The sequence below is a fragment of the Scomber japonicus genome, chromosome 4 (assembly GCF_027409825.1).
Source record: "Scomber japonicus isolate fScoJap1 chromosome 4, fScoJap1.pri, whole genome shotgun sequence".
Lineage (NCBI taxonomy): Eukaryota > Metazoa > Chordata > Actinopteri > Scombriformes > Scombridae > Scomber > Scomber japonicus.
In genome coordinates this window covers 24975428-24994001 of record NC_070581.1, presented here as the reverse complement: position 1 = coordinate 24994001, position 18574 = coordinate 24975428, and the positions used below count along the sequence as shown (strand labels likewise).

Below are 18574 nucleotides of genomic sequence, written 5' to 3'. Positions count from 1 at the left end.
GAAGCTCACGTAGAGATAAATAACACCGGGATAATTCAGATCTCTCCGATATGTTTCCACATCAGCTGAAGCCTCTTGCCTCGATGGTTGCATCATCTCGGTTATAACATATCATCTTTGCGGTGCTTACCAGATAAACAGTCGGTGTTTTTTTTGTTGCTGCTTTTTTAAAGCTAGAAATCGAAATTGTGTCGTCGGTGTTTGTCAGTTGGAGCAGTCACACCAAACAACCGAGTAATTAGCTATTTCTAAAGCAGGTTTTACTAACACTGAAGGGCGTCGTTCTCCTGGTTGTCCAGTCGAGGGGACATTTATGTTTTCGTCTGTCTGCTGTTTGTGTTAAGGATATTACATAATATGGTGCTAAGCTGGTGATGTAGCTTAGTCCCTGTTCTTAAAAAACACACCTTTATCTCTTAACACCTATTACTAAAGTTGAAGTAGTCGTATTTTACAATGGGGATCAGCAGGATATCCATTAGCATAGGATATGCTACCTTTGGCTCGCTGGTGGGACTCTCGGCTTTCTTGGTCTGGAATATAGCTTATAAACAACCATGGACAGCAGCTATGGGAGGCCTGTCAGGTATGTTAACACACCTTTATATTAACTATGAATATTAATTAGTGTTATGATGTGTAGCTTCTTTTTTCTCCCCCACATGATACACATGTAGCATTTAATCTAAGGCTGCCTAATCCAAGTGCAGACAGGCCTTCACATGCAAACGACACCACAACATCATAAACATGTTTGTTCTGTGTCTAGTTAGTTTATTTATGCTCAGTCTTGCCTTTTTTTTTCTTTTTTACAGTACATTATTAAGAGTCACAATTAAATATTAATGATGTTTTGTTTCATGTGAGCTCGTTAAATACTCTTAATAAAAGTCACACTTGTGCATATGACTAGATTTATAGCTTATCCCCTACCTCAGCATGGTATTTAGGCATTGGTGAATGCCACTGACTTTTATCATGTATTTATTTCATATACTTTTAATTGTGGTCTTCCATTTATTTGTATGCATTCTCTGCGTTTACATATAAGTTAAAAAAGTGACTTTATTATATTTTATACTTACCAGCAGGATTATAGACCAATTGTCAGTATAACAGTTACTATACAGTAGCTATAGATTACTGTGAGTGTGGCATCTTCTGCTGTATTTAAAACATTTAAACTCATTTTTATTTAGCCACCTTACATACTTATTAAAGATTTGTTTGCTTGTCTTTTTTGACAGGAGTGTTGGCACTCTGGGCTCTTGTTACACACATCATGTACCTGCAGGACTACTGGCGTACCTGGCTCAAAGGCCTCAAGTTCTTCATCGCTGTTGGTGTCTTCTTCTCAGTTTTGGCGGTGGCTTCATTCATTACCTTCCTAACTCTGGCCATCACACAGAAACAATGTAATCCTCCTTCTACTCTTACTTCTGCTACTACTTAATAGTGTTTTATATGTGTCACAATGAAATATAATGCTGCTGCTGCAAGTAATAAATACCCTGCCTTTCTGTCCCACAGCTCCAACTGACCCAAGGAGCCTCTACCTCTCCTGTGTGTGGAGCTTCCTGACTCTTAAATGGTCCTTCCTCCTGGCCTTGTACTCGTACAGGTACCGCCAGGAGTTTGCAGACATCAGCATCCTCAGCGATTTCTAGTCTGTACTGATTTTATAGACTACGATGGACTTTGAGGGGTTTAGGCTGCCAGCAGGAGCTGGTCAAAGAGCTTTTGCAACAAAGAGGAGGAAAAGCAGACATGTTTAGATTAAAAAGTCATCTGACTTTTAACACATGGAGTTGCACTTGCTGCACTTGCTTAACAAGCTCTGTATTTGTATTGTAACCTGCTCTCCTACTTTTAATGACCCACATATTATATCCCTGTAAGTAGTCATGAGTCTAAATCTCAGAAGACTGGAACTGCTTTTGAAAAGTTTGCTCAAGGACATTAATGAAGAAAGGTGCAGGTGGTTTCCAGACAGGTTTTATCTTGGGATTGTTTAAATCTTAAAACAACTAACATACATCTGGAAATCCCCACCTTCATGATCATTTTTTAAAGTGAAAGTGAAAATACTCGCCTAGCTGAAATCCTGTGAACCAAAACTAAAACCTTTTACCGGAAGCCACTCTGCTAATACTAGGCTGATGGTGTTTGTTGAAGTGCTTGATTGTTTTATCCCCCCAAATGAGCTTTTACCTAGTAATTCTGAACCACAGAATATTCATATCTCTAGACAGTTGCTGTCTTAGTGTCCACATAGTCACTCTGTTAGCTCCTTTCATTATCAGTGATGCAGTTTGAGGAAATATTTGAAAAAAATTAAAGCAGATTTAAATAGTTGCACTCATTTAAAAACATTTTTTAAAAAGAGAACATTTAATGTACATGGAGAAGATCACTCTAGTCATACTTTTGTTTTCGTAAAAAGTGATTGAATTGTCTATCGTGCTTGAAGAAAAGGCAGTCCTGTGGAATTTGTGCTGTTCATAATTTGTTCCACCAGGTGGAGACTTGCTTTGACTGTCAAGAGTCTAAAAATTGCAACATTCCTCTTTAAAGAAAAACACAAATGGATTTGATAAATATTTGCACTTTAGTCTTTGATATTGACGCCATTGTTTTGCACACTAATCCCAATACAATGGGGGTAAAATAAAAATCATGTTCTCACCCTTTTTAATGTTGAAATACACTATTGATATGTATCATGTTTTAGCCAATATGATTTGTGTGAGTCAGGTTTAACTAGACTTTGTAAGTGGTTTTGTTTCAGCTGTAGCTTATGTCGACCTTTTGCCATAAAACATGTTAAAATGTATTTTTGTTGACGAAAGAATGAAAGTGAGGATGTTACATGTATATAGAAAGTGAACCCATTAAAGATACATTTATTGTTAATTACATCACTTTGTCTTCTTGGTCTGAAACACACAAACACAGTCGCACTCTAATAAATAAGTCATTAAAGTGATTCCACTGTGTTTCCCAGCAAAGCTGCATGTGCCAAAGTTGTTCAAAAGACAAAGATTTTCAGTTTGTTAAGCTCCACCCAGAAGGTGTAGAGGGTCCCTCTGTCGAGCTTTGCTTGATAAGTAATCAAACAAGTGGGCAATGCACACATCTGAGCTAAAGGCCTGCAGACGTGCTCCAACAATAAGGTACAGTACCATTTTTGTGACTTAAACTGAGTTGCTGTGATAACGTTAACTAATACAAAGTCAGTACTTTTAAACAAATAATGCTGACTTTGGAGTTTATGTGTTCAATTTTTGACCAGTTCAGAACTTTTGCACATTGTTGACTGAGTGTGAAAATATGTGATATATTCTCAGCAGGTGTTCTTTTGTTACTGAAGTTACATCTTTGTTACTCTAGCTTTATAGCCACTTATTTGTTCTTGTGTCCTGCCTTCAGTCTTAACAATATAAAAAACACTTTTTTCTTGCTATAGTTGCTACCAGACACCATGTCTCACACTGAGATACTAGTTTGATCATTTGGTCACTCTACAGTAAAATTCCTGTGTTTTTCACCTCTAGTATTATACTGTTGTTATAAATGTTGTATGTGGTAGATTTACATGAACAGTATTGTCAGTTTCTTTTCTACTGCATCCACACTTCACGACTACTGAGGACAAAGTGAACTTGTGTGTGTGCTGTTGTTTATCTGGTGCTATTCAAATATTTTAGCAGTCCACCTACCTGTTGGCTGATCCTTCATCCTCCAAGGTTAGATTAGGATCTTGAACTTGAAGTATAGTACCAGTCAAAGGTTTGCACACACCTTCCTATTCCCTTGAATGAGAAAGTGTCTCAAAATTTTCGACTGGTACTGTATGTCACTTCAATGTAAAACAGTAAGTGCAACCTTTAAGATCCCCTTTTTTCCATGACTTGAAAAAAAAAGTAAATTCACATGGGCTTGAATTTAATATCAAGGTGAAACATCAAATTTGCAGACTTGTTTCAAGCATGCTGTTGAACTAGCATAACATTGATTCTGCTCTGACTTGATCCTTCATCCTCCAAGGTTAGATTAGGACCTTGCACCCTTGCGTTTGACGTGCAGCATTGGGCCATAGTTTGGACAAATCTTCCTATTCTCTTGTAGGAGGAAATTGTTTGACTGGTGCTGTATGTCACACAAATGTAAAACAATAAGCATAATCTTTAAGGTCCCCTTGTTTCCATGACATAAAAAAGTAAAATCACATGGGCTTGGAATTAATTTTAAAATCTTGCTTTGTATGAAGGTGAAACATCCAGTTTGCAGATTTGTTTTAAGTGTTCTTTTAAAGTAAGATGATACTGATTCTGCCTTGACTTGATTAGCAAGTGTTTTAATATAAAAGATGATACTCATGCCTTAGACTGATGGATACGGATGGATTGTCATTTTATGTACATGTTATTCCTTAAATTGCATCTTTAGGACAAGAGATAATTTCTTATGGCCTTAATATGTTTCAATATGCTATAGCCATGCATCAGGACCGCCCACGTTATGTGACTGACAGGCCGGCATATAACCTCTCAGACTTCGACAAGGAGTTTGACAAAAAGAGTCGACAGTTCCCAGTTGGAGAGAAAGTAAAGAAATTCTTCAGGTAAAGAATTACAATCTCGCCACACAGTCAACACGAACTACATGTCTTCCTATCACACAGAGTCTACCTTTGACAAGCTTTGTGTTGTGATCAAACAGCGGAGAACCTTGTAGCTATGACTCAATACAAAGTTTGAACATGTGTTATGGACTTTCTCAAAGGAACAACAAGAAAAACTGAGCTCTACAAAGACTTACTCTCTTTTGTTTCTGTCAGATGCTCTGCGCCGAGACTGAAGGGCTTGTTATTTAGACATCTACCTGTACTGCGCTGGCTTCCCAAGTACAAAGTGAAAGAAAACCTGCTGTGTGATGTCATCAGCGGGGTCAGCGCTGGCACCATTCAGGTTCCCCAAGGTCAGCCAATCCTCTCCCCTCTCTCTGATCCTTCTTTATATTACCCTCTGACTGATGCTAGCTCCTGTAGTGTTGGCTCTAACATGTTTTTTTTGTATTCTGTATTTATGCCAAATGCTAATATGATTTATTTGACAGCTAAATAAAGGTTTCTCTTCTTTCCAGGCATGGCGTTCGCCCTCCTGGCAAACCTCCCGCCTGTCAACGGTCTCTATTCCTCTTTCTTCCCTCTCATTCCATATTTTCTCATGGGCACTGCTCACCAGATGGTTCCAGGTAAATCAGAGTGATTTATCTACAGCGATTTTGTATGATGACAGTGATAAGTTGCCAGAGCTACACAGTGCAGATCAGCAGCACTGAGCTTGACTCTGCCCAGTTTGCAATATGGCAAATAAAATAGATGTGATGTACTATTTGCTGTGTGCAGGTACTTTCGCTGTCCTCAGCATTATGGTGGGAATCGTGTGTCTTAGGCTGGCCCCAGAGACGGACTTCAGTCATTTCAATGCCACTCTTAATGCTACAGTAGTGGACATTGACAGGATGAATGGGGTTCGCCTGGACATTTCTGCAACCCTGGCCTGCCTCACTGCAATCATTCAGGTTCTCGTAACACTAAATTTGAGTCTTTTCAAGTAAAATTTGAAAGAAATGTCTATTTTATGACATTTTCTTACTTATGTCTGTGCAGATTGGATTTGGGTTCATGCAGTTTGGGTTTGTAGCTATTTATCTGTCAGAATCCTTCGTCAGAGGCTTCATGACGGCTGCAGGATTGCAGATCCTCATCTCAGTGCTCAAATACATCTTTGGCATTAAAGTGCCCCCTTACAGTGGTCCACTGGCTGTCATATATGTAAGTGACTCTTTCATATTGTAATAAAAAAAACAACATCAAAAGAATTTGATAATATTGTTTGCCCATTAAATGTGTAACTTTGATCCTTTGGTACAGACTCTTGTAGATATTATATGTGGCCTTCCTGATACCAACATAGCCTCGTTAGTATTTGCCCTGGTCAGCAGTGTGGTTCTGATTATCGTGAAGGAGCTGAGTGCCCGCTATCGCCACAAGCTGCCCTTCCCTATACCTATGGAGATCATCATTGTAAGTGACAGCAGAAAATAACAAAAGAAGGCAAATTATTTTTTTTTAGCTATTACTTTTGTTGATTACTCCTGTCAACTAATGTACAAAGTCAACACAACTGAATGATTCCTGTTCTGAACAGGTGGTGGCGGCCACAGCCATATCAGGCCCTCTGCATCTTCCTGAGCGCTATCATATGGACATAGTAGGACATATCCCTTTGGGGTAAAGCATACATCAGTGCATTGAGAATTGGTGGCTTTATTCATTTAAATTACTCATGCAGTGCATTTTTTAGTATTTAATTTAGTCTCTATTTTCCAGATTCCCAGTACCAGTCCTACCAACAGTGAGTCAGTGGGATGATATGTTGAGCACAGCTTTCTCCTTGGCAATAGTGGGGTATGTCATTAACTTGGCCATGGGCAGGACACTGGCGGCCAAGCATGGCTATGATGTGGATCCCAACCAGGTAGAAAAACTGAGTCTCTTTTGAAAGTTAAAAATATGTATTTGACTCTCTTTTGTAAACTTTGTATGCATATTCTTGCACAGGAAATGTTGGCTCTTGGCTGCAGCAATTTCCTCGGGTCCTTTTTTAAGATCCATGTGATCTGCTGTGCCCTGTCTGTAACCCTGGCTGTTGATAGTGCTGGGGGTACGTCACAGGTGAGTGCTGTGTTACGTTTCCAAGTTACTTTAACTGTAACACTGAGATCCAATTGTGCGTATAATGTCATGAAGAAAAGAAAAGAAAACCTCAAACTGATAACTGCTGCACCTCTGTTGCTGCCCTCTCATAGTTTGCCAGTCTATGTGTGATGCTGGTTGTCATGGTTACCATGCTGGCACTGGGAGCCTTCCTGAAACCGCTGCCCAAAGTACGTGGACAAACATGCATGCAACGAGCATCTTGAAAAATTATACAAAACATTGAAGTAGATGTAATAGAAAAATCTAGGTATGATTAATAACATATATTGTCTTTGTTTCTCTAGTCAGTGCTCGGAGCCTTGATTGCAGTCAACCTGAAGAACACTCTCCTGCAGCTATCTGATCCCTATTACTTATGGAAGAAGAGCAAATTGGACTGTGTAAGTCAGAGCCATGCCTTGGATGCAATATTGCTGCACATTATAATTTCTTTTGTCCATATTCTATTCCCTTATTTTATTATACTTTCTCTTCCAGTGTGTGTGGGTTGTGTCATTCTTGGCCACATTCTTTCTTAGCTTGCCATATGGAGTTGCTATAGGAGTGGGCTTTTCTATCCTGGTTGTGATATTCAAGACACAATTGTAAGTAAAATCCATGTAGAACGTTTCTATTGGGAACAAAAAAAACCCCAATGCAGCAGAGTTGTAAGGTATATATTAATGTATTACTCATTATTATAATGTGTCCCACATAGTCGCAATGGTTCGGAAATGGTTCAGATCATGGACACAGATATCTACAAAAACCCCAAGGTCTACAGTAAGGTATGAAAACTAAAACTTTTTTGTGTATTTTTCTTCTCATTACACCTAAAATGAAAGGGAACTGCATCTCATCTTTGTAATAACCCCACAGGTCAAATCAGTAACTGGTGTGAAAATAGTGAACTACTGCTCACCACTTTACTTTGCGAATGCTGAAATATTTCGCCAGAAGGTCATCAAAAAGGTACCGTGAACAAATGACCTCTTCTATCACCAGTCAAGATTATCCAGGTGTGAATGAATGTTTTCATGTGCCGTGCGAGTGTTTACACAGTGGCATTTGTGTCTAGACCGGGCTGGACCCTGGCAAACTAATCCTGGCCAGGCGGAAGTTCTTAGAGAAAGAACAGAAGGAAAAAGCGAAAGAGGAGAAGAAGAAGGACAAGGAGACAAGGAGGAGGAAACCCAGCTCTTTGTTTCACATGAAGGCTCAGGTGGGATCACAGGTAGCCATTCATTTACAGGCTCTTAACTATGTAGTCATGTGAAGAAATGACTGAAAATGAATCCAGAATAAAAAGGAAAGAAATCAAAGCATAATTAAACAACAGCATCAACAATAAAAACAGAAATTATGATGATATTTTTGGTACCTACCCTGTCTTCTTATAATATTTACATAAAATGTACTTATTTCAAAGATCATGGGAAAGTAATACAGCAAAGGAAAAGGTAACTATGGGTTAACTATGCTAATATTTCTAGCAGTCGCCACAACAACCATTTGTTTTGGGGAAATATCTATTGTGGTGACTACCACACCTCTTGGTTTATTATAAGGTGACGAATGTGGAAATGACAAAGATGTTGGTTTAGTACACTAAGAATAGGCTACTTGGCTACATTACAGGGACTGCGGCTGTTACATAGCAACAACAACAATGACATGCTGAATATTAAAATGAAACCATACAACTAAGGGGATTACCTGTTAAAAACGCCAACAAGTTATTCAAATGGAAAATCCTCAGCAATTAGCAATACTTATGCCAGGTCCTCCAGTACAATATACATAATAAACAACCTGCCTGACCCTGTACCTGTGAGGACTATGTATACCACTTATTAACTATTACCATAAAACTACCAGTCAAACCAAAACCCTGCTTCAATTTTACTCAATAATTACCTGATCATTTACAGTAATATCCAGTCAACAACCACTTGCCATTTCATCAATTTCACTTGAGCAATTTCTTCACAACACAACATAGTTAACCTGTGAATAAAAGGATCACTCATAATTCCAACTGTCAATATTTGTTATTAATTTATAGAGCTCAAACATTTCCTGATATTCAACTTGTGACCTTTTCTGTAAACCTTCGTTATGTATTTCCTCTGAATCTAGACCATATCACAGCTTGAACTGCAAAATGACTTTGATATGAACGATGGCAGTGCCAACAAAACTGAACCTCCCACCAGCTATGTCAACTTCCACTGTAGTGACACTGAGTTGGGCAAGCAGGCACCTGACCAAGAGCCACCCAGCCCCACTGCTGTCACACTGGAGTCCCAGCCCGTGCCCTTCCACACCCTCATCCTGGACCTGGCAGGGGTTTGCTTCATAGACCTTATGAGCATCAAAGTATTGACAAAGGTTATAAGCTTATTTACAGATCGCTGTTGAAACAAATGAATATATCTTGAACTTTAAATACATCAATATAGAACCATTTTACAGGGCTCCTTACAAGCATCAAGAAGCAGCATTTCTCTGGTTATCTAAGAAACAAAGACAGAGATACTGTTCAAAATAAGAAAGCTAAACTAAAACTGAGCCACATTAACAGAAAAGTGAAAATTTGTTTAGTACTACACAACATTTATAGGCTATAATTTAGGCTAGGCTATGTTTTCTTGTTTCATTCTCGTCATTTTAATAATTTTCAGTGACATGTGTAAGCTAATAGTAAAATGAGCTAAAACCCACATACCAGCTTCATTGGCTTACCTGAATGGCTAATGTTAGCTGGCGTTAAAATAAGCCAAGCTTTTTTGATTAGGGTTTATTTGATTTCAGTTTGAATCCAAGGGTTTGATCCTTTAGGCGTATATGAGAGAATTGGATGTATATATTCACAGTTTTTCCAACATGTCTTTCCTTAATTTCTCACACAGATGAACTCAAACTACGCAATGCTGGGCATTAAACTATACCTGGCTAATGTTCAAGGTAAAACATTGACTTTAGTGCATTTTATACTTGTTGGGTATCGTAAACCCAAGGCATGGCAACAGAGACCATAAGGTCTGTGAAGGATGCTGGGAGAATGAGAGTACATATAGAGTCATAGTATGTGTTGATTTTTCATTTCCCAGTGAGACAAAATGGTAATCTGGTAAAATGACTGTGTACATGCTCTTGTGTGATATTTGTTGTCTTGTCGCCTGCAGCCCAGGTGTATGAGGAACTGGAAACTGGAGGAGCTTTTGATGATGGCAATATTGCCCGCAGCAATCTCTTCCTCTCTGTCCACGATGCTGTTCTGTTTGCTCAGCAGACCTCTGGAGAGAGGGGAGCGGCCACAAAGGTAGGCCCCACTGTTTAAAATAATGTTATCATACTGATCCTTTTCTTAACATCACATACGAACCTGCTGTTTAAAGGTTTTAAGGTCAGGGATATAGGGAGAGATTAAGAGGAGTAGAAAAGCAAGATTTACTTTCTGAGTAATAAATTCCTCTTTTTACCACAGTTTTTGTCACCCTGTCTGGTTCAAGAAGGGTAAACAGAAATATTATACAGTTTTTTGTGACACAGTAAACAACCAACACCAAAAGGTCATTATTTGTATTTCATGCTGTGTGTCTGACTTTGGTCTTTTTGTCTTTTGTTATTCTGCTTATTCACTGCCTAATGAGCATGGTTAACTTTTTCAGGCATCAGAGAGGATAGAGAGTGTCTTCAATAGGAGTTTGTAACAATTAATAGGTTCAGGGTAAACTGACCATCATTAAAAAAATATAGATTCACCCTTTTACAAGTCTGTTTTAAAAAATAGACAGGTTCCTATCATTCCTCCTGTCCATATGGCCATTACAAGGTCCCTTTAAATGCAGTTGCAATGCAAATAATGGGGGATTAAATTCAAAGTATTTTTTCTGTGTAAAAACAGACTTTAGCTGAGGCAGTTGATGAGCCTTCAGCAATCTGAGTTAGTCAAATCAATTCAATGTCTATTTTTTTTTAGACATTCCCTTTTGAGTTACTGTCCTTCCACAGCAACTCAGAGCAGACACACTGTGGGTAAACATAAAGAGGGGATTGTGTACTAAGAAGGCTGTTACTTTGGAGGATCCTCACTTAATTTAATAAACTCAGAGTGCCGAAGCTTCATACAGCTTAGCCTCAAGTACGTATGACAGCTTTAATAAATAAACTTTAAACTTCAGCTTCAGTAAATAAGAAATGTTGGGAAAGTATCTCTGTATGTCAGTATGAACAGGAGGAAGGATTGCAACAAGTAAAATATATATATATATAAGGGATAGTTCAGATTTTTTGAAGTGGGATTGTATGAGATAGTTACACATAGTCAGAGAATTATCTGCAGTAGATTTGGGTTGGCACCAACCCCCAGTTTGGAGAAGCAGACAGCTGTTAGGGTCAGAAAGTGCTGCTGTGGCATGTATAGGAATGTAAAGTTTTATGGTTGAGAGAATGTGATGCCAAAGAAAAAGGCTGTCTGGTGGCAAAGTAAAGCACTGAAAATTCTAAGTATAGGATACACTTAAAGTGATTTTTTTAGGTGGACCTTTTTTAAAATAGATTTTTTCATTTTGCTGCTGGCCCCATCCACAGCAGTGCATTGCTTAGCTTCAGTGCTGGTACTCCATGTGCTTTCAACCAAACTGGCAGGATGCTACCCCAAATCTACAGCAGATAATACACTGACTGTGGATGAGTACTTCATACAACACTTAACACTTAAAAAATCTGAACTATCACTTTAAAGGCACAAATGGATGTCTGACTATTGTTTTAAATGTCTAATCTGCATGTGACTTTAAGGCATGTTGTGTATGTGTCAAATGGGAAATAAAGCTGCACTTTAACATTTGATGGATACTCTATCCTCCAGGACATGATTATTTTAAAGCTCACTTTAGAGTTGCCTTACCTATGGACTGCTTCTAACATCTTGCAGACAAAACAGAAAGTTCTCTACTAACACTGTCTTTATTATATAGGGAGCAAAATCATGTCAGTGTTAATAACATCACATTGTGTACATGCATGTTTGACTCACTCATTCACTTTGTTGGCTGCAGGAAGAGATAGCAAAGCAGGAACTCGCCTTCAACATTAATGAGGAGAAGGATCTGGAACAGGTGCACACAAGTTTATCTTTACAATCTAACACAAAATGTTTCTTACTAACCTATATTTATCATGAAACCATTCGTACATATCTAAGAGTAGTTTTACTTTTACAGGAAATGTTTTGAACGGCAGCTGTTGAAGTGAAGACGGGCAGAAGAGACATGCCGAAGATACAAACAATAATCTTCAGTGTCATTGTAATTTAGTGAAATATGTTGTAGTAAAAAATGGCTTGATATTGAATCTCTTTGCTAACTATCAATTATCCAAATGCATGTTTTACTTTGTGTTTGAGCACAGTAATCAGTACTTGACTCCACTGACAGGGGGTGTTACATACCAGCACAAACGACCCCAACAACAAGTCAGAAGTGAGTAGATAATGAGGGTAACTCTGAGGCCGTTTGCCCACCCCTCGCAGTAACTGTGAAGTGAACCTGCTGACTGCGCAGTCATACAGAAGTGGTCCTGTAATTAACTGAGAGTGTGCATGGCCACAGCTGTGAGGTACAGCCAGCTGAGCAGTCTGGCTATGTCCCTGTGGAGGCAAGACACTGAGATAGGCTAAACTCGAATGAAAGGAGGAATACGTAGCATCAGCAGTTTCATAGCATTGTTTTCATGCAAACTCCATTAACGACCAGTGTTTCAATCATTTTCCATGAGGCAGAATAAAGCTACAATAACCAAAATAACAACTCTAATTGTTGCCAGTTGTACGTGACTGTGACAAAGGGAAATATGTGGGCCAACTAACTTGTGTGAATTGTAGCAGGTGCTTAAAGGCCTGCGGTGTGTAGCCTAGCAGCAGGCTGACAGTCGTGTTGTTATGCCTGTGATGCATGAATGGATTTATGATGCTATTAAGAAATCATCCTAAGGTATTCTGGCACACATCTGCTCCTCTGCTCTCCTTCCTCTCTGCAGCAATTTGGCACCACAAGTGATTACAAGGTTTCTATGGCCATCAGCTTTAATTTGGAGCTCGGGGAGAGTCTCTCATCACTTAATGTGTATGTGTGTACGTTTGTGTTTGTGTGTATCTGTGTGTTTGTTTTTAATTTTCATCACCTGCAACTCTCATCTTTCTTGTTTTCAGGCTGATTTTAGCAGTTATTTGCTCAGTCCTATATTTAATAAATTTTAAATTGAACAAAAAAGACCTTAACCACCATTTGTCACATAGGCATAAGGCATTATATCACTCTGCCCTGCTTTTCTTGTCTTTAATTGTTTGAATGTATAAAAAAAATGAACTTGAGTTGTTTTTTTTTTTTAAAGTATGCTCTTGATGTCCACTATAAGCCCAAAATGCAATATACAGAAAATACAGGAGCTTAAATTATTAATAATACATAAATTGCAGAAAAGTCCAAAACTGCAGTGTAGATCAATCAATCGGCATACGTATTATATCCCTACCATGTTACTACAAAATTGTTAAGTATGTTGATTTTCTCTCATTATAACTGCAAAAGTGCAGATAATTAGATACATTGAACATACTGTATATAATTAGTATGTAGTAGACACACACTATGGTTAGGGTTAGGGTTAGGGTTAGGTTTAGCAGGTTGAAGCACTTTTTAAATTGTGCAGTTGTTTTACTCAATGGCACTTTTTCAGAGACTGCACCTTTAATTGCAGGCTCACATCTGGAATACACCCACTCATGAGTGATCAGTGGCGTTTTTTGTTACTACCCTGCCTCTTTACCTCTCCCTGCACTCAATACATTTAAAGTTATGGTATTGCTTTGACTCTTTTCACTAATCCAAATCTATCATAAACTTTGGCCTATTATGCTTTTTAATTTGACCGTCTTTTATTTATTTATTTACTTTTTACCTTTATGATATTGTGCCATATAATTATCTCTTATCAGTGATGCTATAGGTAGAAAAAATGCTAACCTTTCTGGAGGTCAAATGAAGATTACATTGAGCTATGAAATGAAATGCTTCTAGCTAAATCCTCTTTCAAATGAGATACTTTTATAATGGACTAGCTTCTCAATCCCTGTAATTACAAGTTCACATAAAAATTAATTTTACACCCCTTGCACATTCATTGACCATGATGGTTTAATTAACAAGGTCCCTTTTAGAAATTTGAGACGGAGAGATTTATGTATTAAATTTGTTTACACGCCCACTGGTTTCATACTATTGAGACTAATTGCATGGTGTCAGAGGGTATCTCCTCCTTGAGTCATGGGACCTTGTCATTTAGCGCTCGCCTGCTTTTATGAAGAGCCTTCCTGAAAAAGTATTCAGCTCTGACCTTTCTGAACCAAGATTTAAATTTGCAGCAATTTAATAAAGATGCAGGAAGCCAATTTTGATTAAAAGGCTGTTGCTTTAATAAGCTGAAGGTTTGTCAAATGAGGGAATGACAGAGCAACCAAAAAAAAGAAAAAAATAACTATTTGACATTGATCAAGAGACAGCAGTTGCTGCTTTGCATATGCATTTTAGAGACCTATGTTTGGGAATGCATTCTGCTTCATTAACAAACCACTTTGCATCCAGGGATTCATAAATCTTGATTGTGCACTGTCAGCAAATTGTCTTTGGACAGGGTTTGTTTACAGAGTTGCTGAGGGCAAATCTGACCACTGATAGCTAGTATTAATTAATGTTGTGTATTGTCTCATTCCAGTAGTTCAACACAATTAAATGCACCAACAATGGAACATTCTCTGGTGATTAATTATGGCATAAAATTATTGAGTCTGCATCTCTGACTGGGGGACGGTTAATTATTTATAGTTAAATTAAGCCACAACACCATGTCTGATGGAAAATACTGCCCAACCTGCTTGCCATTTTAGTTTTTTTCTCTCTTTAGCAACCTGTACAAATAATAAGCTCTTTCATTTCACAGAACCATAATTGCATTAAAAGTAATCAGTGTGTTAATTATTTCAAAAGACATTGACCTTCATGGAAATATACAAACAGCAGAGTCTGAAATTGAGGCCGCAGAAAAACCTGAAAGTATTCCAGATATCGTTTTTTTCTTTTTAGATACATTTTTTGTAAAGAAAGGAAGGAATTAATTTAACATTCATAAACAGTATCACAAGTCGAAGCTGAGGCAAGAAGATAAAGCAGTAATTAGAATAAACAAATTTGACCTTCCTGTAAAATATCCCATCAAGACGAAGACAGATTTGCAGCTATCGCGTTGGACAAATATGCAAGTGAGTGCCATCAGTGCAAGGTTTTATCATCCTATCAACTCATTAAACCGAGCGGCAGGTACTATTTGCTCTCGTGTCTCTTATTAGATAAATACCACAGTGTGATAACTACAGATCCTAGCTCCTTACTGAGCCGTTCAGTATCAGTGGGGAAATTAGACAAGACAATGCAAAACAACGCAGTGTGGTGCAATGCTAGGGGAACTCATTAGAACACTAAAGCATGGGGAGAAGCCCCATGATGCTTTGCAACAAGTCACCAGGAGTGTTGTAGGTGTTATTATGCAATCATAATTTGATAGCTTGTGCACAATTACTTCATTAAATTTGAGAATCTTGCATGATAAACTCACAGGGCAAGAAAAGTTTGTATTTTGAATTATCATATTGAGGGGGTGGGGGTAATGCCATTTCATTTTGCTTGGGTTTTTTTCTTCCTTGCATCAGTGTTTAACTTAATTTATGACTCTATTTATAATGACGGGGTGTCCATATAGCTGTGAGTATACAAGTACATATCCACAGCAAGCCTGTTTGTATGTTGGACCACTTAAAATGGCCATCAGTTACACTTCAGTTCCGTCTTTACATGTTGACATAATGTAATAAAGTCAGGCTTGAAGAATTGAATTGTCATGAGTGTGGCTCAGCCTGACACTTGAGTTTAGAAACAAGGGACAGCCATGTCTGAGTGTCTACAAATGTCTGTCATACAAAGCAGATGGAGACCATTAGCCACACATGCACTACACATGCTTCAACTGCATAATACAGTATGTCAGAATCATTAACACAAACGTGCAAATAAGCTTTTGAGTGAGCTCTATGTGGAAATGTCCCATTGAGCTTTCCATATAGTACTCATTAACCTCAAAACACAGTGCTTACAAACATAATAAAGGAAAAATGGAGATGGGAGACACATCACATTGGGTTTAAACTTCTTACTAAAAATGTGGTTCAGGCTTGTTTGTTTTGCTCTCTTATTGTCTGGTGTCCCTTGGGAAGCTCTTTCCATCTCCGGTGCAGAGAAAACACACCTGTCTGAAGCTCAGGGGAGAAACGTCCTGCTTTTATCTCAATAAATAGACAGGCTAGGCAGCCATTACCCAAAGTCCTGTACAGCTGCTGTTCTGCTTTTTGCTCCCTCTCTGTCTCTCTTAATCAATTAACATTGGTTGTGATGAATTAACTATTTTAAATGAGGAGTTCATTAAATTCATGCACTGGATGCATGCAGTTTGATGAGAGACTTAGAACAGCAGCTATTATAAAACATGATATTGATCAGTCATTAATGACTTGTTTCTCTTTTAGAGTCATCAAATGTATTTAAACACACTCAATACAATATACTATGCAGCCATGCAGTAGAACAATCCTGTCAGACGTACAGTTTATTTTCACTTCAAGTGAATTGCAACAAAATCATCAAAAATATGACACTGATTTGCCCCAGAAGTTTCATATGCAAGCATGTATCCAAGACATTATACCTACAGCTTTAGCCATTTAACATGTTTAGGCTTATGAGGCATTCCCCATTATTGTGACAACAAAGCTGCTAAGTGATTTAGTGTGCCTACTCTCTAAAACCAGCTGTCTAACTGCAACACATAATGACCATCTTCTCACCTCTCTCTTGCATCTTAATGGTCTACCACTGCAAGTCTTCATGGTGTTATTGCTTCTTCACAGCTGCTTTTAGAGGATAAGCAATAAAGACAACATATAGTATTGTATATCAATTCTGGAAGTTATTTGTGCAAAAGTAAAAATGCTACTCTTTAAGTATATTTTGTAGCAGAAATAATAAAAGAGAATATTTTAAGTGTATCACATTTATGGTGATTGTTTGCTGTAATGACTCATCATAACCACGAGGTGGCACTGTGGCTTTATCTGTAAAGCCATAGAGCTGCTCTTGTCTGATCAGCACTAAAAACTTTGAAGAAGTCTCAGATTACCCCAAGGAAACCATGAAAGAACGAAGTTGTGAAAGCCGGAGCTGAGGCGATTAAAAAAAAAGTATGACTTTAAAAGAGCTGTAGTTGTGATCTTGTTTTCTGTGATCCATTTATATTGAGCAAAGGGAGAGTGATGGTTGAGTGGGGACTGCAGCACCTCAGTGGTCTAGCAGATGAATGAAGATGCAAATGGAGGGAGGGGGAAGTTAAAGCCTTTAGTGACACTAAGCACACCCCAGAGGCCCTAGTGCATAACGCTCAGCCTCAGCACATCAAGGACACAGCCTTTCTGAGCGTTGTTTGGCATGCATCACGTCCCGTCCATCTACATTTTCATCCAGACAAACACTTGACTCCTAATGGCAAGCTGAGCCAATGACAAGAGACAGATGTGTCCTCCTCAGAGAATCCAGTTTGATAAAGCCCTGCTCCACAAACTATTAAATTACCCAAAAGAAATCACAAGAATAAAAAAAAAAGAAAAGGAAAAACCCTATTTTACATGAGAATGAATATGCCTGAAAACCGTACCCGCACACGTTGGCTGCGCCTCGCCTGTAAATGTCAATTTCATGTCAGATTCTTTCTCTATTCATCCATGACGTTGGTGATTGCTTTATCCCTTTGCATGAGAATGGCTTGAATTGCACGTTGGCCTATTCTGGTGCTCAGACTTCTGTGAATAAAATGCATCTTAAAGGAACAGGTTGCACACAATCACATGATGAAGCTCTGCTTTATAGAATATGAAACTGGGGACTGTGCTGTATATTTCTACAGTTATGCAGCATGCCGCAATGGGCTTAAGGTGTTTCTATAGTTTACTTGATACACTAAGAGCAACTTCTTGGTGGTGGGCTATGCTAAGGAGTGTCACAACCATGATGCAGGCCCCATGTGGCATGTTGTTTCTGTGAGTCATTCAGGCATACGATACTCTGGCTTTCCTCTCCACTGGTTACAGAAATACAGGTGAGCCCGCAGCAGGTGAACCTGTCATAGTCAGCACCTGCAGGATCCCAACAGTTAGCAGGGGAAAACTGAAGGACAGAGGAAGTTTTGTTGTGAAGAGTGCTGCTGTGCCACCTGGGAAGCTCAGTGATGAAGGTGAAACGTATTGTTGTCGATAAGACACATGGTGAGAAACACGATCCATCATTACTTTTGGTTTTACTTTTTCTACACTTCACTTTTTTTTTCTTTTTTTACAATTTGCTTTGTTAAAAATCTTCAGAACTCAAACCAAGTATTGCATTCAGTATAATGTGAATATTAAAGAAGAACATACAGTGTGTGTCAGATTATTGAAGTCATTATTTTGGTCAAAACTCCAATCCATGCCCTTTTGGCCTTTTAGTGCGTTGCTCATACAGTTCTGCTTAGCACTATAATTTGTTTAAATGGTGATTTATGAACTAATTGTCTGTAATTGCTGCTTAGTGCCACTGTTAATCCAAGCTGTCTGCCTCCTGAAGCACATTAGGCCAGATTTGTATAATGAAGTAATTAGTTCAATTA

At 38.4% G+C, this 18574-nt stretch overlaps 2 protein-coding genes across 2 annotated transcripts; both read left to right on the top strand.

Moving 5' to 3' along the window:
* The first annotated feature begins 139 nt into the window (after positions 1-139).
* Positions 140-2913, top strand: slc48a1a (solute carrier family 48 member 1a). Its single transcript, XM_053317336.1, has 3 exons — positions 140-586; positions 1248-1415; positions 1531-2913. The coding sequence occupies exons 1-3, from the start codon at positions 457-459 to the stop codon at positions 1665-1667; spliced, it is 435 nt and encodes a 144-aa protein (XP_053173311.1). The 5' UTR covers positions 140-456; the 3' UTR covers positions 1668-2913.
* A 1586-nt stretch (positions 2914-4499) lies between these two features.
* Positions 4500-12452, top strand: LOC128357634 (solute carrier family 26 member 9-like). The gene is made up of 21 exons (XM_053318000.1): positions 4500-4624; positions 4841-4980; positions 5146-5256; positions 5411-5586; positions 5675-5839; positions 5939-6091; positions 6216-6298; positions 6398-6545; positions 6629-6742; positions 6877-6954; positions 7072-7167; positions 7265-7371; positions 7485-7554; positions 7646-7738; positions 7845-7988; positions 8918-9157; positions 9679-9733; positions 9955-10091; positions 11833-11892; positions 12180-12255; positions 12385-12452. The coding sequence occupies exons 1-21, from the start codon at positions 4500-4502 to the stop codon at positions 12450-12452; spliced, it is 2439 nt and encodes an 812-aa protein (XP_053173975.1).
* Positions 12453-18574: the final 6122 nt, after the last annotated feature.

Coding starts and splice junctions, on each gene's coding strand:
- slc48a1a (XM_053317336.1), top strand. CDS start 457: ATGGGGATCAGCAGGATATCCATTAGCATAGGATATGCTACCTTTGGC. Junction 587..1,247: donor AGCTATGGGAGGCCTGTCAG/GTATGTTAACAC, acceptor CTTTTTTGACAG/GAGTGTTGGCACTCTGGGCT. Junction 1,416..1,530: donor GGCCATCACACAGAAACAAT/GTAATCCTCCTT, acceptor TCTGTCCCACAG/CTCCAACTGACCCAAGGAGC.
- LOC128357634 (XM_053318000.1), top strand. CDS start 4,500: ATGCATCAGGACCGCCCACGTTATGTGACTGACAGGCCGGCATATAAC. Junction 7,372..7,484: donor GTGATATTCAAGACACAATT/GTAAGTAAAATC, acceptor TGTCCCACATAG/TCGCAATGGTTCGGAAATGG. Junction 7,739..7,844: donor GCCAGAAGGTCATCAAAAAG/GTACCGTGAACA, acceptor ATTTGTGTCTAG/ACCGGGCTGGACCCTGGCAA.